The sequence below is a fragment of the Lichenostomus cassidix genome, chromosome 4, assembly GCF_008360975.1.
Source record: "Lichenostomus cassidix isolate B80296 chromosome 4, HeHo_3.0, whole genome shotgun sequence".
Taxonomy (NCBI): Eukaryota; Metazoa; Chordata; class Aves; order Passeriformes; family Meliphagidae; genus Lichenostomus; species Lichenostomus cassidix.
The window spans coordinates 24587664-24612910 of record NC_139484.1 but is presented as its reverse complement, the minus strand read 5'-3'; the positions used below and the strand labels follow the sequence as shown (position 1 = coordinate 24612910).

Below are 25247 nucleotides of genomic sequence, written 5' to 3'. Positions count from 1 at the left end.
GACGGTGCTGCAGTGTCCCAAACAGAACAAAACGAAACACAACCGCAGCCTGAAGATCATGCAAACTTCTCTAGGTTGGTAACCAACAGCAAGCTGGGTGGATGAGGTGCTTGCATAGACTCATTACAGAATGTCTTCAAGACTGATCTAATTATCACTTACAGATTCAGCACAGTCAGCCCAGGGTTCCAGGTGTTTCATGCTTTTCTAACCTGGCACTGCACTGGCTGGTGTAGTAATTTGCCCATCATGAACTATTTTGAGAAAGACACCCACCTTTAAAAGAATCACAAACAAACAAAAAACCCTCAGCAAATCCACTTCTTTCTGTATGGGTTCAGTGTTCAGAGGGGAACTGGAGATAAAGCTTTATTCCCCTTCTGTGCTTTTATCTATCTCTTTTGCTATCTTGTTTGTATAAGATACAAAATTTCTCCTCTTATTATCCTACTTACAGCTTAATCACATACTAATTGGGGACCTTACTTCTATTGCTCTGCTCTTTTTTGAGTCTCTGTATCCTCCCTAAGAACAGTGCACAAGTACCCTCTTCAATTATGAGAAATTAAACAAGAGCTAAAATCACTCATTTGAAGGCTTTATGTGATTCTCTTAGTTGACAGCAATGGTTTTGGCTGTAAGTGGCTGAAATCTGGGGAGGATGGTGGTGGGGACTGGGCAGCATGCTGGGAACACAGGTAAGTATTTCCCTGCAAAAACACGAGGCCTCAAAGCTGCTTTTTTTATTACCTCCGGATTCTGCAAAGGGCTGGTTATCTCACGCTGCGAGCCAGCATGATCAAAGCCCCGGGAAAGGTCAGGCATTCCTCCAGGAGTGACACTCAGCTGCCGGCAGTGCTCCTCCAGCCCACAGCTCCCACAGCCCGGCTGCAGCACTGCACTGAAATCCTTTATCTCGTTAACGAGTGAACCTACAGATTAGCCAGCCTGGCCTTAGCTTGATGTCGAGAGCATGTAACACCTGGCTTGGGCTTTCTGAAGAGGAAAGGTGGTTGTTTTTTAAAAAAATAATGTGGGGGAGGCAGCATTTCCTTCCTCTGACTTAGCGCGGGAGAGCTCGACGCTGGTACAGGCTGTGCTCTGTGTCTGTGCTACACCGAGGGGCTGCTTTCCTCATGTTCTCAGCTCCTAGCTCTGTGCAGTTGATAAAAATGGTGAGTGCCAAAATCCTGGGCATATGAGAAATCACCTGCAGTATCTTCCAGTGAGAGGATATTGTTTTCTCAATGTTTTGATAGAGTGGCATTCAATTACTCATTTTGAGCTGCTTGTCCCCCACAAGCAGCTTGTGTGTGGAAAGGGAGGTTTGGGGAGGGCAAGCGGAAGGAAGAGGTGTTTGAGATGAGCAAATCCTGTCTGTCTCTGCTTCTGCACATGAGGTGCCATATTTTTGCATCTGTGCTAGTTCAGCAGCATGGGGGAGTGCGTTCCTTGAGGAGGAGTGACAAGGATTCACCCCATGGTTCCTGGTCCCATCTCTGGCTGCGTGTGGAGACTGACTGTCCTTAGCCTGGCTGGTTGGCACAGAGTATTTGCCATCCTTGTCTTCAGGCACGGGTGCTGAAAGTCCCTGAAATGCAAGGGGAATTCTGCCTGTTTCATGGTGTGAATAGTGTCTTGGCTGTGAGATGGTGGAATTATGTTAACTGCCTGAAATTTGGAGTAATTTCAGTTTTAAATGAGGTTAAGATGTCCTTATCCTAGGTATAGGATAAAAGTTAGAGGGACCATGTTTTCTGTCCATCAGAAAGAGTACTTTCTGCCATAAAGTGGAAAATTAAGTATTTTTGTTAGAACAGAGCATTCCTTGATTAAAAGGCTGAAATGAATGTCCCTTTATCTGTCCCCCAGTCTGTTTCTTGAAAAATGGGGCAGTGAAAATTTGCCTCATCTGCAAATAAACATGGTAAACTGTGTGTCTGGCTGTGGAAATGTGGTCTCTTGAGCAGACTCAAAATGTCTGTGTGCAGCATCCACCGGGCCTGCAGCAGGTGTGCTGTGTCTCCTGCCCCACTGCCAGATGATCCCCAGATCATCCAGCTAAAAAGCTTGCTCCCTCCCCAGAGGAGAGGGGAAGAGTCTGGTCCTTGTCTCTGAAAGGAAGGAGTCTGCCAGCTCTGGTAGGAGCAGGGGAAAAAAAGCAAATAAAAAATTGTCTCCAGTGTGTGGTGGCCAACCTTGCCCACGTCGCCGGCTGCGGGTGGCAGCTGGAGTGGCTGCTGGGTGGGAGTTTCACCGGCACAGTTTGCCCAGCCCCAGTGGCAGCTCAGGCAGGACGCTGCAGCAGTGCCAGGCTTCGCTGCCCTGCAGCAGCGGGTGTGGGACAGGCAGGTCTCATGTAGATCCCTTGAGTGTCCACACCAAAAAAAAAAGGATTAGTGTTGCATTGGGGCATCTCTGGCACTCTTGACCATCTGCTCTCTCAGCATTGGAGGGGGGTGAGGGGCTGGGTGCTTCCCCAAGCTCTCCTGGCATGAGCTATTTTCTTGCCTGATAAATTGTTTAGTGGTGTTTTGCGGAGTCTAACGCACTGTGTTTCCCCCAAGCACGGCCTTTATTGCAATGAAAAGTACTGCGGAGGGATGTAGTTATGATAAGAAATTGCCCATCCTGGCCTCTGCCACACTTTGAGAGGGGAGTTAATTGCACAGGGGAATACTAATTGAATGAAAAATCGAACTGTTGGTAATGACAGGGTGATGGTAAACTTTGGAAGTGCCTCTTTAATGCAGTCGAGCATAACTCTCATATAATGTTGTGTGAGTTTAGTAGGATTGAAATATAATTGCAGGGTGACCCATTACTACTTGTGGGGCTCTATGTGCAGCTCTTAAGCCCATCTGGAAGGGTGATTTACTGGAGGCTCAGGCAATCTGGCAATTTAGGCTCTTTTTTACGAGGTTTAGACTTCTACCCATGTTATAAAGGACAGGCCAAGGCTTTTATGAGGATGTAGGTGCCTGCTGCACAAAACTTAGGTTGTTGACTGGGGCGTGTTTTTTTGCTTTTAAGAGTGATTTTTATATTTTAAGGGGCAGCTCTTGAATTAAAAAAAAAAAAAAAAGGCAAGTATAGCAGCAGGCAGAAATATCCCGTGCAGGATTTAAAAGGCATCACGTGTCTTGTGCATACCAGCAACCTTTTTTAAGCCCTGTGGCCAAGTGGGTGAAGGCGCTTAGTGGTAACAGACCAAATTGAGTGGGGTGGGAAGAGTAAGTAGGTGAGCCCCATGTTTCTCCCTGTCCCCCCATCCCATGGGCTGCCACCCCAGCCACTGGAATGTCTCCAGGTCAGTGCCCAGGACAGCCATGCACCTGCATGGGTGAGGCCTGAAAGCTGAAGGAAATGCTTGGTTTTGGGGAGCCTGAGGGTGCTGTGCAGTTAAATGAGCCAAGCAGGGCTGAGTAGAGGGTGATGGAGCAGAGGCAAGGATGGGTGGTGAGTCAGAGGAGAGCCAATGCCACCAACACAGGGAAATATGCATTTTCTTAGAATCACAGAATATTCTCAGTTGGAAGGAACCCACAAGGATCATCAAAGTCTTGGCCCTGCACAGAGCACCCCAAGAATCACACCATGTGCCCCAGTTTGTGTGCAAATGCTTCTTGAACTCTGTTGGGCTGGTGCTGTGACCATTTTCCTGGGGAGCCTGTTCCAGTTCCCAACCACCCTCTGGGTGAAGAATCTTTACCTGATATCCAACTTAAACCTCCCCTGACATGGCTTTATTTTGGGTCCTGAGGACTCCCTGGGTCACAAGTGTGTGTTTCAGTGGGGATCGGCAGCTCTTAGGGGCTGATCTAACTCCAAAGCTGACAACAGACCTCTAGCACTCCTCTGTTAATTTCCCTCTGGGTCTGGAGGCAGGGCTTGCTGTGAGGTTGCCATATCTGCTTTTTGGGGAGCAGAAAAAATGTTTACTAAGCTGCCCTGGGAGACACAGCCTGCAGGCACAAAAGTGGGGTGCTCTGTCTTATCTGGATATCCTTTTTCCACTCCTCCTGCAAACAGACAGGCAGCTTGCCCAGGTCCATTATATTTACAGTTCTCCACTTACCTGAGTCATTTCCCACTGTCAGCCCGTGGCTGGGAGGTGTCAATCCTTTTTGTGTGTCTTCTAAGATGCCATTTGGCAAACAAAACTAAATATAATGAGCATTTAGATTCTGTGTCGGTAGCTCAGCATCCAGCAGTGTTATGGGGTAGGTTTGTTGCTCCTGTTTATTTCAAGAGTCCAAATGAAACATTCAGCATCAATGGTTTAGGCCAAAAAAAGTGTTTCTAGCCCTGCTCCGTTGAGACCATGGCTTGTTTGGGTCATTCTTCGCTCATCTTTACCTGTGTGCTGTGATTTTTATATTTTTAGCTACATAAAATTGTAATTTTAGGGCATGTTGTTGTGTCTCATTGATATGACAAAGCCTCACAGGAATGATCTATAAAATTAAGTTAGTAGCTTTTCAACACTTTTGTTCGTACTGAAATCATCTTGCACAATGTGTTAGAGAAATAATTCCTGTTGTGACCTTCTATTGATGGTTCAAATAACCTGTCTAAGAGACATCCTGTTTCTGGAGGGCCCTACTGCTTTAATTCCTGTTAAAATTGGTTTTGTCTTCTGTGGAACAGTGCTGCCGAAATTAAGTACTTGCAAATGCGTTTTACCTCCAGATAAACGTTGCCGTTTGCATTTTCAATCCCAGTGAAGCTTTAGCAGACTGCTACTTTTGGCCTAATCATTTGTACGTTTTTAGAGATTTTTTTTTTTAGTTTAAAAATGAATATTTTATTTTAAGCCTTTGGACCATCTTGCCCACATCCAATGATGGATGTCTAATGAGATGACTTTTTGCCTCCACTAAATGGTTATATTGTTTGCACTGATGTATGCTAAGACTTGATGCATTAAATCTTTGGTCATTAGCCGATGCCATTAGCAGAAAAGTCCAAATCACTTAGAGCTGGGACTTAAGACTTTTCATTAAAACCTGAATTTGCATGTTATTGGATAAATCTGTTAATACGGTTTAGCCGGACTCAGGGAAGTTACTTGAAAACTTTTTACAGTGCATACACAGGGTCAGTGATGCCTGAGAGCCTCGAATTTGGACAAAATGCCCCCTCTGTGGGCATATGCTGAGTAACCCCTGCATTCATCCCACCCGGCCCTGCCTGCCCCCACCACCCTTAAAGCTGTGCGTGCAGCCCTAGCTGTCAGTATTGCACTTCTTGTTGGGCTCAGGTCTGCTCCACTGCTGCCAGGAATCCCCCCTGAAGGAGCTAAAATCCCAGCAGCACAGTCTCCTCACCTCATGGCAAATCTGGAGCAACCCTTTCTGCCACTTTGGAGCCAGAGGGGGTTTGGCCTCAATGTTAATTTCCCTGCAAGAGTCTTCAAGCAGGATCAGTGTGGTGGGGAACAGGGCTTGCCAGGAGCAAGGGCCAGCTGAGAGGAGTCGTTGACATCATCAGATTAGTCACTCCTCTATCATCACATTTATTCCTATTTTTTTTTCTTTTCATTCCCTGTTATGTAGAGGCAGACAATGCAAGAGCACTCCCAAAAGCATCAGTCACGTTGGGTAGCTTGAGCAGCCCAGTGTGATCTCTGCTGTTCTAGAAGTAAGAAGCTGCTGCCTGATCAACCTCTATGTTGCAAACTTAGCCATGGTAAACAGAGGTTTTGAACGTGTAAAGGTGTGCCAGGTGCTTGGACTCATGTCGAGCTTTTGTCATTACCTTCTATTTGACAGAGCTAAGATGTTTTCCCAATGCATGTCATACTCTTGCACTTTCTTAATTGAGAACGTTTCTATTCAGTGCACCTTGAAAACTGCAGCTCAGAGAGAAGTTGACCTGTTTCTCAGTTTTCTATGCCTCTGATAGTCTTTGTTATGACACATGGTGTTGAATAGGCTGTAATATAGACTTAATATAAATACATTTAAGAGAGGTCCTATTTCAAGCACTTTTGATCCACTGTGTGCGCAGTTCTGAAAGGCATCTTCCTGTCACCAGGGTGCAGGATGGAGTTTTTTTTCTTGGTTCCCCCCAGGAGCCTGTGTCTGTATCCTGTGGGACTTGAGGAGGCCAATGAGGAAAAGTCATCCCATCCTGTGACGCACGTTGTCTGCCAGAACAGAAATGCTGGGCTTTGGAGGTTGTCGTTGGACAGCCCGCTTTCACACAACACTTGTGTGCTTATGAGGTAGATGGTGTTTTACTTGCCTGAACCATTTCCAGGGTCTGAGTATTGGACTGAAGCACGTCCCTCTGCCTGTGAGAGAAGCACATGAGCTTGTGGGTCTGAGTACGCTGGAGAAAATGGCAAAGTTGTTGTGAGAAGGGATCCTGATAACCTTGAGGCAAGCAAAACAAGCTCTTGTCAGACAGCTCTGGTGACAGAAACCAGAGCAGCTTTGTCCTCAGGGAAGAGCTGAAGATGGCACAAGAGGTGACACCAGGATGGACTCCAGCCTGCTTCCCCCCATTCCAAACCCCTGGGGCTCCCTGTCACATAACACTGTTTCCCCCCTGGCAAGCGGCTGGGCTGTGATGAACTGTACAGGATGGCCAAAGTTAAAGGACCATCTTGCAGAAACTGGAGTTTAAAACAAGCATTGGCTGTCAAATTGTGGAGTGTTTGCTGGCAGTTAATCTCCATCCAAGAGAACCCATTCCTGAATTTAGAGAGTGAAATAAGACATTGCAAAATATCGTAATGGAAAGTTTTTTCCGCGAGCATGTGGCTTTCCTGCCAATTTAATACCCTATCAGTCATATTTCTAAAACCAATGGGCTGTGTAAAACAAAGTGTAACAGTGCAGTACAGAAACTGAAGTGGGCTGTCCTCCCCTGATTGGAGCCTTGCAAGACCTGCCTGGCTCCCTACATGGTTCACCAGTACTCCAGGTCTCCCAACAGCCTTCCTGAGCAGGCAAGAACAAACAAATTAAGAAGTCACGGGAGAGGAGAAAATAGAGATAGCAGGGGATTTCTAATCAAGCTATTTTAATACTGGGTGTGCTTTAATCACTTACTTAATGGCAGCGCTTAATGAACACTTGAAATAAAGCATGTTTCTGTCAGAGATTCAACATCCGTGTTTTAAAAGCTGTCTTGAGGGAACTCAAATGCTTATTACGACTTTTCAGCAAAAAAAGAAAAATCACAGTTGTGCTATATTAATTTCTAAGATTGAAGGGGAGGGAGGGGTGAAAAAGTTGGAAAAAGAGAAGAACATAGACAAGCCAATAGTGGTGGTTTCTCACTAATGTTGCAATTAACCTGAATTTAGTGACTGATTGTAATCCGTCTAGATAGATACTTATTCTAGGCTTTGTCAAATCACATTTACGCTTTCCTTTGCAATGCTACCCTGGCTGTTGCACTGAATTTTTTATTGCACACCAACCCTTCGGGCTTCAGGCAGAGCAGTTTTCTCCAGGTCCCTTGCTTGTCCACGTAAGCTGCCTGTGCTTCCAGCCATGATACTCCCTTTGCTTCAGGTGCTGATCTTTGTGCCTGTGGACTGTGGCATGGCCTTGCTGGCCATGAAACTGCCTCTCCCAAGCATTGCAGCCACAGCCACTTGCTGCTGGGCTTCCCAAAAAGGAAAGTGATCTGAGCAGCTGGAAAAAGGTCACAACTTTTCTTGCTCCAAAGCAACCACGGGAAGCTCTAGCAAGCATCCTGAGTGCCTCCTTCACTTGCTGATGTGCTGGCAGCTTCTTCTCTCCATCTTCTGAGGACTCCTGGCATGCTCTGGCTCTGGTTTCTTAATGCAATGTGTCCTGGGGAGATGGGGAAACTTTCAATGACTGACTTAATGTAAGTTTCTTGTTCTGCCCTTTCCTGACTCCCAGCACAAAGTGCAACTTAGTTCCACAGCAAAGAGCTGAAGTACAGTATGTGAGGAAAAGGGGGACCAGGAGGATTTTTTCTGACCTCGTCAAGCCATCAGTTTGCCCCCGAAATATGCAGTTTTGATTTTAGTTTTGCTCTGAGTAAGCGTTAGCAGTTGTAAAGCTGTAAAGTTTCACATCAGCATGGATGCAGCATTTCACTTCACCTCCTTAAAATGGCAAGTCCCTGGGGTGTCCCCCTGCTGCTTGTAAGCACCAAAGGTCAGTGAGATAAATGGCCTCCCGCTGCCCAGTTGCGAAGCAGGGTTAAAAGGCTGCACCTTTTTTATTTGTCTTTCATAAATCACAGTATTCCTAAGCCCCTGTTTCCTGTGAGCAGCATGTTCCTGTGGGCATGCTTTCCTATCCCTGCTCCTTTTAGCTTCAGGTGAGGCTAAAACTAATGCTGCAAGCCACCCCCCACCATACCCACTCTGGCATTTTCCTAACTGCGCTGTCCGAGGATTGGAGAAGGTTTTGAAAATCAAGCATAAAATTATCTCTGCTGTCAAGAGCCTAGAAAGAAGCTGGCTTTGGACATAAAACTCTTTCCTCTAGAAAACGGTTTGGGGATGAGGAGTAACTAGAGCTCTCTATATATTGACCATGCTGCATCTTTGCAAAGTTGTCTATTAAAAGGGAATGTACAGTAAATCCCAGGGAGCTGGCAAATCGTAATTGCAATTACTGCTGGTGCAGATGAGCTTGTTTCCTCTACTGGTGAATAGTTTTGGCCAAAACACCCTACTGTTACCTCCTCCTCTTCCACCACTGGTACTCCTTTGCTAAAGCCTGTCCGTGATGAACCCTGGTTTTGACATTTGGCATGGGCCTGGTTTTGACATTGCTCCAAAATTACATTCTTCTTGATCTTGCATTTTTATTGCAACAGCTGGTCAGCAAAGGCATAATACAGACTCATTTTAGCCATTAAAATGCTGTTAGTATTTTGAGAGGACAGCTGAAACTGCTCTCTTCTGGGTTTATTAAAACTTTCATCCTAAGGATGATTTTAGGGCTCCAGAAATGAGAATAGGCTAAAAAGGGCATGGATTTTTCTTCAGATCAAGATAGCCTCAAACTCTCCCACAATAACAGGATCATTTGGTCCTTTTACTTTGAGGTACTTCTATAGCAGTAGTGGAAAGATTTGGAGATGTTTTGGTGGTGATGGGTTGTTTTTTTTTTGAGGAGCTGTCTGTTGTGTTTTCCCCCTAAATTTAACATTTGCTGTCAAAAAGTTGAGTCCGTTTTTTCAAATGACCCCCTCTTTCAGGAATGAAAGGGAATGCATGCATTCATTCATCCTTACGTTGGGGGGGTTTGGTTGGGTTGTTTCTTTTTTTTTTTTGTTTGTTTGTTTATTTTTTTAAATGTGGCTTACTTTAGTCTTAATTGGGAAGTCCATCTGCTAGTATCTGTAACCAATGCATAACTTGCTGACAGGAGTGGAAGAGTAGCTGAGGCCTTTTTCTGACTTTTTAGAATTGACTTTGTGTTTAAAGAAAAGAGGGAAACTAAACAAAAACAAACCCAGCACCTCTTTGGGTGTCTACAAGGGATTCTTGGGTCTGTTGTGCAGAGGGTTGCTTGCTTCATGGTTCTCTGCAAAGCTCCCTGCCTGCCTGCCACCTCCTTTGTAGATGCCTGTCCTTTGAAGGGTCATTAATTTAATATCTTTCTCTGTGCAGCAGCTGGAACAAATGGTGGCCCCAGCTCCAGCAGGAGCTCCCAGCTGCCTGCCTCGCCCAGCGCTGACCTACAAGCATTTTTGCCGTGGCTGTCTCAGGCTTTTTATAGTTTTTGCACACTTGTTGCATATAGGATACCTTACAGGTGTGGGCCTTCACTGAAGCTTCAGCTGGCTGTTGAGGGAGAACTTGGGGCTTGTTTTTTTCTGGCTCTTGCTTTTCTTGGGAAGCATTTCAAAGATGAGGGAAAACTTACTGTATTCAGACTGAATTTGAGCTGCACCATTTCACCATGAACTCACCAGAGATTAATTTGAACAGTCTCACAGTGTGCTCCTCAGATGAGAGGGAAGGCACATGTCTGAAATGGTGAGTGGCTCTGTGAGCGCAGGTGCGGCACTGCCAGTGCAGGACACTCACAGGGGTCACCCAGCCATGTGGCAGCAGCTGTGCCAGTGCCACAACCAGGGCATTTCTCATCCTGCTCCTTGCCCTGGGCAAAATGCCTGAGTAGGTTCAAGCTTTACCACTTGCAGACTGTGATTGCTGTTTGCAAGGGGAGTGTTTGCTGTTGTACTGACCTGTCCCTGCATAACTTTGACAGAGCAATAACTTTAAACAGGTGTCCAGTGCATAGCAAAGCTCCTGCTGGGATGATGCCTCCTGCTGGATCAGAGCCCTCTTCCCTGCAAGCTCTTACCCTTTGCCCACCAACATTGTACTGGGGATTTTGGGGTTTTTTCGGCTCAGTTAAAAAACTGAATAGCAGTTTCATCTGAGCCCTAACTGGCCAAATAATTTGGCTCCTGCTGTTTCCAGTGCATGTATGCTCTCCCAGTCCTGTTGGTGGCCTTCAGGGGACTGTCCCCTGCCTGCACTGCCTCACTTTGGCCTGAGAGCACATGCTTGGGAAAAATAAAAGATACCAACTAGGAAGGCCAAGCTGATGGGAAAAAGTGCCCCAGGGAGGGCCGCAGAGAGGCTAGTTCCCAAAGTATGCTGGCCATGTCTGTGCTGCAAGACTGTGCCCCAGGAATCGTGCTCTGGGACTGGTGCCCTGGTGGCCTCGTGGTCTCTGAGAACGAGACCACCAAGGCTTAGTTGCTCAGGAGCGTCCCTTTGAGCTGTGGGGCACAGCTGTGTGTCCCCAGGCCAACAGGAACAGGTTATCCCTTTGCCATTAGCCTTTAGTGTTCATAACAGGTCACACATGCATGACAAGGTGTCCTCAAACATTACAGGATGCTTCAGGTTGTAAAGTTCAGCTTCAGGTTGTAAACCACATGTCCTCATTTTTAGTTATTTACTTTTGCCAAATTTCAGATCTTGAGCTATGCTGTATGTCCCATTTCCTTTACTTTCCAGGTTGTGTGAAGAAGCTTAGGCACAGAGAATGGTGTGGTGTGGTGTGGTGTGGTGTGGTGTGGTGTGGTGTGGTGTGGTAATACACCCAATGTGCCGCATCACAGCCGTGCTAGGGACAGCTTCAACAAACATTCAGCTTTTCCAGATTGTCTTGAAAATGAGAATTTTATCCTCCTTCACTTTATTGTGTCTTTAGAAGCTGCTTAGGTACCTACTTGCACCAATATGCCTTGTTTTGGTGGGTGAATGTAGTATAATTTCTGTACTGAAATACCGAAGAACCTCACAGAGCACAGTGTGTAATTATGTAATTGTCTCATTGAAAGCATGTGGACTGATGGGTTTTGCAGGAGAAGATTTTCAGGCTGTGCTGAGGAGAAGAGGCACTCTGTGGGCCATGCCTGTGTTAGATATAAATATCACCAGTATGCCAGGGAGAGCTGGGGTGCTATGGGCTTGGTGAGCAGGTACTCAGCGAGCCATGGGGAATGGAGTTCATCCTGCACAGAGGTCATGTTAACCGAGATCAGGTCTCGGTCAGTCTCCCAAGTGTTCCTGCAGCTGTATGTGCTGTCTTCAGAGGATTTGGGGAGACAAATGTAGTCAGAGTGCCATGTTTGTTGGAGAAGGAAGCCAGTAGGTAAAGACTGGGATGCAGTAGAAGCAGTCTCATCAGCATGGTGTTGTACCTTAGTGTGAGGAAGGACTTGGCCATGCCTCACAGCCCTGGGAAGCCTCTGGGGCAGTGGTGCCCACTGTGAGCAGTAGGCAGTGGAAGGGGCTTTGGCAACATCCCCACACCAGATGTCTCCAGGGCAAAGTATGCAGGGCAGCATCCACAGGACTGGATGGGGTGCCAGATGGGGGTGGAAGGGTTGAGAGGGTGGGAGAGGAGCATCCAGGTCTGCATACAAGTTCTTGATCTCCTGCCCTGAATCCTCTCTGCAAGGAGGGCCCAGATAACCTATCGTGGTTGACTTGTAGGGCAGGTGCCATGGCAGAACCACTTCAAGCCCATAGGGCTTTTGGAAAATATGTCATCATGCCTTTCTCCTCCTGGTTTCATCATAGATGTGTCACGCTGTGTGTCCTGCAGCTGTCAATCACTGTGCCCATCTTGGTGGGACCAGAGGGAACAGGGAGGCTCAGTCTGTGCCCAGCAAGCCTCGTCTGGTGTCACGCTGGGGCATGCAGCAGGATTTAGCTGCCAGAGCTCCCTGGGTCTTCCCAAAGCAGTGTGGGGCAGGCCGGCTGGGAAGCTTCGCATTATTGCTATTATTTATTGTCACTTTTTTCCCCCAGTTTCTGGCTCTGCAGACCCCCAAATGCTCTTAATAGAGATATGGCCCGTTTATATGTTAATTTTAAGCCCCCTGACAAGCGGTTTGCTTTTCTCCTGACTTCTCACGGTTCCTTCGCCCGTTGAAAGCCGCTGCCATGGGCTTAGGGGATAAGGTGCCGAGAATTAGAAAATAAAATAAAATCTGCAGGATGCTGGAGAGCGAGAGGGTACAGGGATTGGCGTGCTCTAAGTATAAATGGGTGATTTCTGAAAGCAAGGAACCCTGATACCAGGGGCGTGCATGACAATTACATTCACTACAATACAAAATGTTAATTACTAAATTTTGAGAAATTAATGCTGATTAGCAGCTGTGTGTGTGTGACCTAAATACATCTATTGCTTATCTTTATTCATAATATACAGTTTATTGTTGATAAAGTAATGGCTGAATGGGATGCTGGCCCACGAATCTCATAGCTAAAGACTGAGGCCCGATTTGTAAATCGTCTGAAATTTGTTGGCATCTGTTTTTTGTGGAATTTATACGGATGGGGAAGATGAATAGCAGTCTGAGCTATCCCTTTTACAACTCAACTCATAGATATTATTGAGAATTCATATTGCTTTTATTATTTGGTCATAAAAATGGACCTAATGCTTGTTGGCTTTAAAACACCTACTAGCGCTGCTTTCTCTCTCCATCTTGCAAAATATAAGACAAGGCCGAAGCTTAAATTAAAATCCTCAGGTTCTTATCTCTTTCCCACAGGAAAGCAAATCTGTGTTGAAAACCGTAAAATTAAGAGGAGAGCAAGGATAGCATAATTTAGCAAAAATTCATGGCACCAGATTCTGAGCTATATGACTGGAGGGATAGGTCAGACATTAAGAAGATACTGCCTGCTAATGCAAGTTCCTTAAGGTGGTGCTCTGGAAACAAGGAAAGTGGAAAATGCTGCACTGGTTCCTGTTTTCTCCCTTTCCTCTACTCCTACCAGCTCTAACAATAAATTGAGTTGTCCATTTAATAACTGGTCCAGAGAAATCATGGACTTGTGCATGGAGCTCTGTCATAACATCTGCTTTGTGCCAGGACTTCAACAGTGAACTCAATGAAAATTAATTTCATTGGCCTCTTAAATTACTTTCTTTCTTAATTCCTTAGGTTTGACAGGCTGTCCTTGCTGTCAGTGCGTCTGAAGGATAGGGGTTTTTTTTGTTTGTTTGCTTTATTTTATTAAAAACCTGTTTTTTTCCATAATTATTTGTGCTATGAGGCCAGGGTAGCGTGGCAGCGTACAAACAAGGAGTGCCTGTTAAAGGCTGGCATCATCCCTATGGTTTGTCCCACCATGGAGAGAGCAACCTGTGTTTCAAGCAGTGTTAATAATGCAGGATTTCATTGGGATTGAGGAGTTCCATTGTCTCGCAGCCTTCATCTAAGGGAGTAATTTTGGGCAGCAACCTTACATCATGCTGCCAGCCTCTTTCCCCTGTGCCTTTGCGAGAAGTGCTGGTGGGAAGTGTGTGTCTTGCCCTGCATGGATATCACCTTACAGCACCCATTTCAGGACCTTTGCTAGCATTTGTAGCACTTTGAGTACTCCTTGATAGAGTCAGAGGCTTCCCAGCTGACCTCGTGCTCTCAGCACCCCTCTAACTCAGCCTGCTGAGAGGCCACTGTCAACTGCCTATGTATGAAATCAGACGTCTAAGGGTGACCTTTCAGTTACCTGGTAGGGAGACCAAGAGTTTTCAACAAGAAATTGTAAAACTGCAAGGGACAAACTTGCCATTCCTCTGTGCTGGCGGAGGTTTGTCTCTGCTGGGCCATTCCACAGCTATGCAGGAGAGCAGTGGAGAGGAAGACTGAAGTTGATGAAGCTCATGTTGCTCTTAAGGCTGGAGATACGGCAAGCCTGTACTTTAAGCTGTCTTTTTTAAAATGCTGTTCCTGTAACCAAAGGGTTTCTCCAGCGCTGCTGCTGACTCTGCTGTCCTTAGGTTGCAGCCCTTGGTGCACAGTGCCTGCCTGCCCAGCAGTTTGCTCCTCCTGCCCTGCAGCTCTCCATTTGCCATTTCTGCAGCCCTGTCTCAATGTCTCCCAAATGCCTTTCTTCCTGCTCCCAGCCCCCACCCATTTCCCTGCATTTCCTCACTATCTGCATCCCTACTCGGGTGCCAGTAGTTTGAGGATGTCAATTCTGGCAGCAAACCTGGTTTCCACCCACTAACCCCAATGTCATTTCTGTCCATCTGTTTCCCCGCTTCAGTAATGCAAATATTTAAAAATAGCATTTTGGAAATGTTGTCTGTTTTGGTTTTTTTTTCAAAGCAGAAGCCTCACCTCGTTAACACAACTCAATTTTTGTTCTTCTCTTGCAGTCCAACAAGGTGCCCGTGGTACAGCCTTCTCATGCGGTTCACCCCCTCACCCCTCTTATCACCTACAGCGATGAGCACTTTTCCCCAGGGTCACACCCGTCACACATCCCCTCTGACGTCAGCTCCAAACAAGGTGAGCCCATCCTTTCCCAGCATGGTGGGGATGCAGGGTGGTCCTGGTGCCCGCTGTACTGCTGACAAAGCTTTAATTGCAGTATTTTAGGGGGAGGTGCATATGCTCGCTTTCAGAGATGGTAATTCTGCCGTGATGCAGATATTTAACTTGGTTGCTCAAATTTTTATGCTTTTTCTAATGTGGTAATTCAGTCTTGCTTTTCTAATCAAAGTCTTTCAAAATCTCAATAAACAGCAGCCAGTCTTCACCATCTCCTGTGGTGTCCAAAGCTTGCAGCATTTACATGCAGAAAGGGCAACCATCCCTCACCTTCCTGAAAACGGGAAACAAGTGCTCCAGTAGTGGTGTTACTACAATCTTTTCTTTTCCCCTTTCACTTCAAATTGTATTTTATGTCCTTGTATTCTGGCTGTCCATATTCTTCCATATGTCAGTTGGCATAATCAAAGCACTGCCCGTAAAGATAGTTTTGAGCCTGTGCAAGTAAAAGCTTTACAAACATGACATTTTTTAACCTTGTGCTGGCCTCCTTCTGCAGAAAGCATCCTTTTAGATATCTGAGTCCTGGATGTCAGTTTTCTCTGCACCTCTACGACTCCTTAAGGCAAACACAAAAGCTTCCTAGATGCACATCTGGGAACGTCAGAGCAGCCCTGCTCAGGGTCAGTCTGCAGGCCCCCACAGAAGTGTAGACAATCTCCAAGGTGTCAAGCCCAGCCTGTGCCAAGAGCTTCTGCCCAGTACTCAGGAGAATCCAAGAGATTCCTGGGAAGGGTGTGGTTGGTTGCATTGGGTTGCAGGAGCTAGGGAGGGATGGGATGGATGCTGGGGAGTTGCAAGGGGAGGACTGGCCATGGCTGTCGTGTGTCTGTCGTGAGCCAGGGTTTGGGTATGCACCTGGGAGAAGAAGCCTGTGTGGGAGAGCTGGTGGTGAGGAGGGAAGGAGAGAGAGCAGAGGGTTTCCAAAGGCATTCACTGTATTTTGGATATCTCTGCTTGGGCAGAAAGCCTGCCAGCGCCATGACAGGTCCTGGAGGGTGCCTCTCCCTGCCTCTCTGTGCTCACATGTCCTACCACGTGCTGTGACACCCGGCTGACAAGATCATGAAGCTCTGCTTTACCTGGGCACACATCCATGCTCACGGTTGTCCCATTTATCTAGAAAGGTTTCTTGTCATCATTGTTCAGGGAGAGAGACTTTTTTTGTTCTGTCTTTCCCTGAATGCCTAGGTTTTATTTTGGTTGTGCTATGGAGATAATAACATGGGCTACATCCAGAAAATGCTATGGCCTGGTGGCTCTGTGTGTTTTTGCTGTTTTTTGGTTAGTTGTTTGTTTTTTTCTAGGGAGGAGGAATACAAAAAGCACTCTGCCTGGAAAGCTTGGCCTGTATAATACCTTTTTCAGACTTTGAAGAAGCAAATGGACACCTCCTGTCCTCATTTGTCCTCCTCCTTTGCATCAGTGCCCAGGAGAAGGATATTCACACTCATTCCTTGAAATCCCAGGGGTGCCACGTGTTAAGAGAATGGGATTTCCACCTCTTGCTGAAGCTGGCTGTGACAGCTGGGGCACAACCCGCTGCAGCAGTGTGTGAGCTCAAGAGGTTTTTGCTTACTGCATGCTGAGTTTGCCCTTCTGTGCCCCATTTTTTTGCCTCTACCCCAGTTTATTTTTGTATTCCTGTACAGCAGACCACAATGAAACAACACCTGGTTTGTTGTTTCTGCTGCACATCCTCTCTTCTGCTGTTTCTGTATCCTCTCCCCTGTCCAGCATCCCACCAGTCGCTTCCCTATCCCTGATCATAAGCCTGCCAAAGGGCTCTGCCAGGAGGCACAAAGCTCATCACCCTCTGGTGTTCCTGATCAGGCTCTTGATCCCTTTGCTCAGTGTCTGGCAAAGACGGGGATGGATAATGTGGACAGTGCAGGCTGGAGACTACTGGTTTTGTCTGGGATGGTCTCCTTGATGTGTGTGGTCTTTCTATCCATGCTCCCTGTTTCGGCGCCACCGGCGTGTGGGAGCAGCCGCAGTGAAGTAGCCCATGCAGTTGCTGCAAAGAGAGGACTTTTTTTTCCTCAGGTCCTCTGCCAAACGCCTCCAACCATTGTTTGTGTCCTCGCCTCCCACTGTGGGTCTGGAACAAGGCACTGCCCTGGCGCCCTAGCCCTGATGCCAGGGTGCCCTCCTCCCACTAACATCCTTCAGCAATGGGGTCCACAGCAGCTTGCCCTCAGCACTGCCTCTTGTACCCAAGGCACTTTGGGATGGACACACAGCACCACCTTCCTAAAGGCAGTCACTTTTTTTTTTTTATTTAATTTAATTTTTTTTAAATTTTATTTTTTATTTTTTACTTAACCCTCTCAAGAGAACTTGCTTTGGAGGGCACTGGCCATACAGTAACTGCATGTACTCCTGCAGGCATTAGGTGCTGGTAGCCCTTCATAAGGGGCCAGAAGTTTTGGATTAGCAATAACAACTGTGCATTAGTTAAGAGAGAGCAGTGTTGCCTCTGTGGGTCAGAAATGCAAATTCAGGGGACAGAGTGGCCCAGCTCCTTGTGCAGAGCTTGGTCTGGCAGGGGCAAGGTCATGTCATCTCTTCCAGGAACATCAGTCGTCACCAGAGATGTGCGAGATGAGACGCTGGGCTTCTTTTTCACCTTGTTTGGTTTTTCTAACCACTTAGAAAGAGTGTTCCCTCTCATGTAAAAGCCCTGGGATATGTAAAGTGTTTCCTTTCCTGTCAGCTACCAGCTGTTTTACACCTTTGAAAAGACAACTGGCTAGAAATTTGATCCTCACTCAGGTTGTGGTTCCAAGTCTGAAAATTTAGCTTTTTAAAGACAATAACACCACTGGTATTATTTTCCATGCTTTCCTGTTCATGGTCCTGACAGATATTCTTCAAATCTTGTAATTAAATTCAGAAGATTTAAATACAAACTGGGGAGGGGAATAAATCAGTAACATCAATCTATAAACTAAGTCTCAAGGTAGCACACGCTCAGTCTTGGACCTTTGGAGTGTCACCACATAAATATTTAATACCCTTTTAAAGCAGCTGATTTAACATGTGAAGTAGACTTAACAATTCCTTCTGCTTCACCCCCTCTTCCCCAAACACATTTAAATAAACCAATGTCTTTGTGGCCTCCGCAACTATAATTCCGTGTCTCCTGGGGGCACAAGGTTTAGGTGAAGAATGGAGACCACAGACCCTTTTGGGATGAGGATTAGCTTTAATCTTGAGGTGATTCTTGCAGTTGTAGGACTCTGTGTTCTGGGGAATGTGAGCTGATGGATCATTCCTGATGGGACTCTTATTTTTCCATGAAATACTACCATTGCAAAACAGATTGACCTTGGAGTCCACAGGAGTCAACTTGATGAAGAGCTTAGTTGGAACTGGAGTGACAATTGGAAGCCAAATGAATCATATCAAGTGTGACCATTACAGGCCTGAAAATGATTCTTAATTAACCACTGATCCTCTGTGGTAGCAAGTTTCCAAAATCTGTGAATCCATAAGGGAACCCGTGAAAATATAAAGTAGCAATTTACCTAATCTAATAGCTCTGCTGTACTGCCTCTTTGACAATGCTTTATTTTCCCCTTGTTTTATGCTGTGTTAGAAGAGATCCTCAGGATCCAGTCAGGTTTGGTGAGACCATTGAGAGGGCAGCAGTGCCTAATGCACTTCACAGGAGATCTAGACTTGCACAGGTCCTTACCCATACATTTATTTCCTCCTTCCCCATTGTTTTTTCCAGTATTTCCCTTTGAATTGCAGTATTGCGTGCAAGTTGTTCTAAACGTGGCATGTGGAGCCTTTTGCTTTCAACACTGACCAAGAAGGTGGTTATTTCTTACCCAGAGTGCTAGTTCCATTGTAGTATTAGATGGGAATTGTAGGTCACATATGGAGCATTTTGAGGGAAAAGTCACTCATTCTTCTGTGCTTTTTAACAGGCATGTCCAGGCATCCTCCAGCTCCTGATCTCCCTACCTTCTATCCCTTGTCTCCAGGGGGGGTTGGACAGATAACACCACCTCTTGGCTGGTAAGATTTTCTAGTGTCTTTTCAGACAGGCGCATGTTCACACCATTTGCTATTGTTGAATCAATCACAGCATTTACAAAATAATAATAACAATGTCATTGCAGAAAGAAATTGCTACTTTAGTTGAAAAGATGAAAAAATGTCAATCTCGGAAATGAATTGAATCTGTTTTTTGAACAGGTACAGAAATTGAAGTGTGTAGATTTCACTTGGAAGTCTGTATATTTCTTATGGCTCAGATTTGTGGCTCTTAGCTTTTGGAAAGATAGCAGAAAACAATTCTCAAGGAATTAAATGTAAATTTTAAAAAACAAAATTGCAATTAATGAGGAGAGGGCGAAGGTAAGAAGGAACTTTGAATTGTGTGTACGTGGGGAAATCTCGAAACTGCCCCAAATGGAGAATAAACTTTTGTAATCTCCTGCTTATTACAGTTTCTGTATGGAGAGAAGCCTCTGTCACTGGCAGATCTTGCTGTTCTTGCTAATACTAGCACTCTCACGATCTCTTGCTGCCACTCAGGGTGTCATTTTCCTTTTGGAGGAAATGTGGTATTTTTGGAGTAATAGGTTTGGGGGGGTGCTTCATGTCTGCTTGGGGTAGATATGTACTTGCCTTCTGCTCTCTTGGAGCAGGAAATAAGGAAACTCAGCCACAATTTCAGTGCTTTAGAATCTGTATTGTCACTAGTCTGTGCCCATGCAATGAGTGATGCACATTTTTTTGGTTTTTAACGTCTCCTTGGGAGGGAAACATGATCCAGATGACAACGGGCAGAGAAACTAGAGAGCAGAAGATGATGAAATGCTGTATTGCTGGCATATCTTTCAGGAAAGGCCACATGCCTTTTTGGAATAAATTATTAGTAGATATCAAACTAAAATACGAAAGTATCTATCAATTTTTTTAATCTTTCCCCCCTACCTTCCCATTTTGCTGCTTAACTGACTCCTCACTTCCACTGCCACCAGGCAGTTGCTAAGCATGCATTTTCCAGATGTGGTCAATCATTTCTTCTGAATGGCTTCTTGGTGCAGAAGCTGGGGGGAGGGAAGAGGGAAGAGAGAAAGGAGAGACAACACCCAACCTTACAAGACTCAGGGATGTGTTCAGCAGCACTCACCAACAGTAGGACATACTGTGGGACATCAGCTGTCCCTTATGCTATGGCTCTCTGCTGTGAGGTAGTGCTGTTGAGATGTCCTTCAACTTTTTCATATCCTCTTCCCTTTGAGCACTGCTCATTTCCAGTAACATGCTCCAAGTGTGAAACCTGTGTCCTGAACCTTACAAAGGCCAGGTTCCATTTTTTCTCCTCTGAGAGCTGAGTGACCAGTCAATAAGCGACTGTTTGAATAGGGTTGATGTGTGTGGTGTCCTTCTGCTGCTAGAGGTGTTTGGGCTGCACCTGTATTTGCTTGCACTACCATTGCATGCTCTGTCAGGATGTTCATTGCAGTCATGACTGAACCATTGTGAACACAAAGTAATCAAAATGATGATAAAAATTAAAGACCTCAAATGATGACTGGTGAGAAAATATTCTGTATATGTGGGAGTGTAAAGGAGGCAAAAACTTCACACAAGCTTCTCTTACTGGACTGCAAAGTTTGATCTTTAAGTAGTAAGACGGACTTGTGTCACCATGGGCTTTCACGTGGTTAGGTTGGGGTTTTTTATCAAATAAATTTCTACTTTAAAAAGCTGTCCACTTGTACCTCACTACAGCATATGCTAATGGAGAGCATTCTAAGTTTTCAAAGACTTAATAAAACTGTTCAAAAGGCTTTTTAGCTTAATAATTCACCATCTGGTGTTCTCACTCTGATCTACTGTAGAACTATTTGGAATAAGATGCTTTTTTCCTAAGAGCTTGTTTAACAAATCTGATTCCAGTGCTTCTAAAACTAGGTGAGAGAGGGATAGAGATAGAGGAGTGTGCATGTGTGTGTGCCCTGGGGCAGGAAGGCTGGTTGTTTTGCTTTTCTTCCCAGTGGAAACTTAGATTGGAAATCTCTCAATAGCAAAGGAGAAAGTTCAAAGCATTTAAGTATTCCTTAGTTTCAGGAGGAGAACTCCTAAAAGTGTTCGCTCTTACTATTTATTTGTGACTAATACTGAGTTCCCATCAAGAGCTTGTAACTCTAGAGTAACCATTGAATACCATATCGTATGATTGATGGGTTCCTTTCTTCTGTGACCTCAGGCAAGGTCAGCCTGTATATCCCATCTCGAGTGGATTCAGGCAGCCCTATCCATCCTCACTCTCAGTCGACCCTTCCATGTCCAGGTAGGTGTAGGAGGTGAATGACTGACTGGGGAGTAACTGCTGGCATTAGAGGGCAAGTTGCTCTTCTGCTTGCATCTTGGTCTGCCTTTGCTTGCTTTTCAGTCAGCTAAAACCTTATGCATACATTTTTATTTAACGTATGTGTGTATATGCAGTTTGCCTGGATCCCACACTGGTCTCATTCAGCATTTCCTTGTCAGTCTCTGAAGTGTTGCAATGAGGAGCACCAGTGAATTGCCAACAATTAATTGAGCTGTTTCATCTGAAATGAGTCATTAGTTCATTTCTAGATGCAACACACAGTGTGCATCCTTGGGTTTTGCTCATGCCAGTATGCAAGCAGGTGGATTGTCACTCTAGTCTGTGTTCTCTAGTTCCAATTTCAAAGTTGTCGGTAATTAGTCTTGAATCATGTAGGTAATGCTCTGCATGGAAACTTGCTTGCAAGTAGGCATTTCATAGCCCAAAGCCACTAATGGCAGGGGATGCCAGCACAGTATTTGTACTGGTGTGTGACTCAGGCACTGTGTCTTTATGTCTAAATGCAAGCAAGCAATGCTAATTGAGACTTGGCCATGACACACTCCAGACCTCCTATGCTCTGCTTTCGCATTCTCAAGACAGCTTCTGCATCTTGTGCTTGGTGTACACAAGGTTGCAATATACAGTTCTTGGGGTTTTTTCTGTGACCTGTAGAAGACACATCCTCTTGCACAGGGATTTAAGGCAGGCCACTTGGTAAGTGGTAGGTCCTCTTGCCTCTTTGTGTGTGGGCTCCTTTGGATTATCACTGTCCCTTCACTTCTTTACAGGGGAACCATAAGCATGTGCCTGTCAGGGTGATTGGGAAGAAAAAGCCGTCCTTTCTCCATGATAAAATCACTTGATTTGCTTATAGGGCTTTGTGTTTCCTTTATTTTGACAACATGAAGGAAAAGGGCAACAAGAGGACTAGGGAATGGTGAAAGGAGAGCCTGGATGCCATTCGTTAGCCATCTCTCCTTCAGAAAAACTTTGGAGCATGAGCTTGCTTTTGATGTTAACAGTACTTTCCATCAGTTTAAAATACAGCATGCAGGTTTTCTGCTGCCCTTGAGCTTGCAATGCTCAGCACCTTCAAGATCAGTCTCAGCTGTCCTTGACAATGACCTGGGTTAGTAGGGTGGGATTAGTCAGTTAGTGGTACTTTGGTTTTATTTTTCATTTTCCTTCTTGTACAAATGAAAGGAAGCTTTAATTAGGACAAAAATCTCTCCCTGCTCTCATCCTTCATCCAGGGTGCAGGATTTTCAAAGTTTATTTTAAGCATTTGAGTTAAGAATAGTGGGTTCAGATGAAGAGATGTTAAAATCTTTTACCTTAAGTACCTTGAAAAATAAAGAGAGCCATCAGGGACTTCTTGAAAAGACTCTTCTTTCATTTTATTTGTTTCTGCATGGCAGTTTCCTCCTTTGCATTGGCTGGTGGTGGATATTTGAAGAATGTTTATATCTTGGTGTGGAAATATATTTTTTGGTTAAGAAATGTGTATTTTTATTGCTAGACAGTGCAACAGTACAAACATTAAGTATTTCTTGTTTGCATTGCTAAAAGTGTTTGCCTGAAAGGTAATAAAATAACTTCTCTACAACCAAAATGTTGACTGATTTGGTTTTTTTTGTTTGTTCTCCTTGAATAATTGGGCTACAATGCACAAATCTTAGCCAAATATTTTTCATGTACTCTTTAAGAGTTGTCTTCATTGCAAGATCTGTAGCATTAGCATTCTCAGAGTGTCCTGCTGCTGTCATCTGTGTTTGGTGCATGTCTTCAGTGCAGTTACAGACCTTGCTTTGTTTTCTCCTTTAGGTTTTCACATCACATGATTCCTGGTCCTCCAGGCCCTCACACAACTGGAATCCCTCACCCAGCTATTGTAACACCTCAAGTAAAGCAAGAGCATCTGCACAACGACAGTGAGCTAATGCATGTGTGAGTCTGCCTTTCTGAACTAGGCCTTAGGGAATAAATGTTTGAGAACTAATTCTATATGAAGAAGAATCAAGGATGTTTTTAAAAAAGTGCCTTTCATGACCTCTTTCAATTTTAACTCCTCTCCTATAACTAAAACAGGAATTGTGGGCTACTGTTTGGTAATGGTAATGCGATATAAAGCCATTTTTCACTCCAGTCCAGCACTTTTAAGCTGTTGGCAACAGTTATCTTGATTTAGTCATAATCATGGACCTGTACAGCTGTGACTGGTGCTACAGTGTGAACTCATGAACTTCTGCTGCAAAAGTTCTTACCTGCAAAATTTGCTAGCAAAAAGCAATCTCATTGCTTAGTACTCAAAGGCAAAAGGCCTAGGAAAGAAAGGGATGAGAAGCAATTCTCCTGCCTGTGGCAGTGGTCTTTTAGGGTACTATGGAGAGCCTCTCAAAAAGAGAATTGAGACAAGGGATGAACTTGGAGCAGATTCACAGATTAAATGTTACTTGCTAGACAATGTCAACCTGACATCCTGTCTGAGTATTAAACTGAAAGATATGAAAGTGGATGGGACATGACCACTGAAATTCTCACTTAGTATTCAAGTGCTACTCTAACCACAAGTTAGTAATTTTCCATTAGATCTTTTCAGGTTGAAGGCAAATTAATGTATTTTTTTCCTTTCCTTTCCATTCCCTTTCCCAACCACGTTTTAGGAAGCCTCAGCACGAACAGAGAAAAGAACAAGAGCCAAAAAGACCTCATATTAAGAAACCTCTGAATGCTTTCATGTTGTACATGAAAGAAATGAGAGCAAACGTTGTAGCAGAGTGTACTCTGAAAGAAAGCGCAGCTATCAACCAGATCCTTGGCAGAAGGGTATGTGCAGGAGGGTTTGTGATGCTCATGTGTGCTGCTAATTTGTGCTTCCCTTTAGCTGGGTGTGAAGGCTGACTTTCTGCTTGAGTTGATAACTGATGTGCAGCTATCAAATTAGCTACAGAAGATACAACATGCAGCAAAAATAAAAGCAGTATCTTGGTTTTCTTTCTTCAGCATTAGCAACATCATAAAATTTCTGTCTGTTCCACTCATGTTACGGTGTCAGCATCTCAGACATGAAATATCCTCAATCACACACGGAAGGAGCATTCAAATCACATTCTGGGTCCTCTCTTGGGCTGGTGACCATCAGAGCAGGAAGGGATCATTCAAAGATGAACACTGGATGCCACTGGAGTTGAAACTCAAGACTGAATATAACATGGTCCAGTTGTAAAGTCATGTAGGTTGGGAGTGACCCATGGATGTCGTGTAGTCCAACATCTGCACAAAGCAGGTCCAGTTACACATCAGGTTGCCCAGGAAACTGACCAGTCAAGTTCTGAATGTCTCTGAAGTCATCAGCCAAATACCTGATGATCCCAGTACCATATCCCATGTACCAGAGCCTTGCTGAGAGCTCTTTGCTTCTGTGACACTGTAGTCATGTTTTGTACTTTCCATACTCATAAAAAACCCCTATGCAGGCCAACTCACACCCAGTACAGACTGTGTTCACTGCCAGTGTTATTCTTCCAAGGGAAGGCAGCAGAGGTATATGCCCATTTTGCAATTGAGTCCCAGAAATGAGAAATGGGGTGACTTTTGTATCAGTCTGAGTTTGAGTAGGGATTATTCAAATTTTCAGTGAACATCTCCTTTTGATCGCCGACCAAGGGAGTACTGAGAGGCACTGCGACTCTCTGAAAACCCTGGGCTTTTAAGTGGGAAATCAGTAGACGACCTTAAAGTGCTCCTTTTATGTCATACTCTGAAGACTTCCTGCTCCAAACAGAGCAGAAATCTATTGGTATTTGTCCCAGTTAGTGCAGTCCTCTGCCTTCTGTTGTTCTTGTTTCCCCCCCTTAAAGGTCATCTTGGTGCTTGCCTTTTCCATGCTTTCATGCAAGTCTCTAGGATCATGTATGGGCCATTTGCTTAAGAGTTGGAGTTCATGATCCTTGAGTGTCCCTTTCAACTCAGAATATTCTGTGATCTGTGAACTACCCTTACAGGTGATGGCAGTCCCAGATGATTGACCTTTGTGGCTTAATAGGTCAGTCTTGTTTTCTTGGCCTGAACTAGGGCA

General features: G+C 45.0%; 1 protein-coding gene across 7 annotated transcripts in view; it reads left to right on the top strand.

Annotated features, from left to right (window-relative positions):
• The window catches only part of LEF1 (lymphoid enhancer binding factor 1), a 69596-nt gene that overhangs the window by 26073 nt on the left and 18276 nt on the right, over positions 1–25247 (top strand). For 5 of the 7 annotated variants that reach the window (XM_085058369.1, XM_085058368.1, XM_085058364.1 and 2 more), the window contains 5 exons: positions 14652–14784; positions 18765–18855; positions 21062–21145; positions 22994–23116; positions 23833–23995. In XM_085058369.1, coding sequence (XP_084914495.1) covers positions 14652–14784; positions 18765–18855; positions 21062–21145; positions 22994–23116; positions 23833–23995 — 594 coding nt within the window. The remainder of the gene's footprint in view (positions 1–14651; positions 14785–18764; positions 18856–21061; positions 21146–22993; positions 23117–23832; positions 23996–25247) is intronic. The other 2 variants (XM_085058367.1, XM_085058365.1) reach the window with 1 other exon arrangement.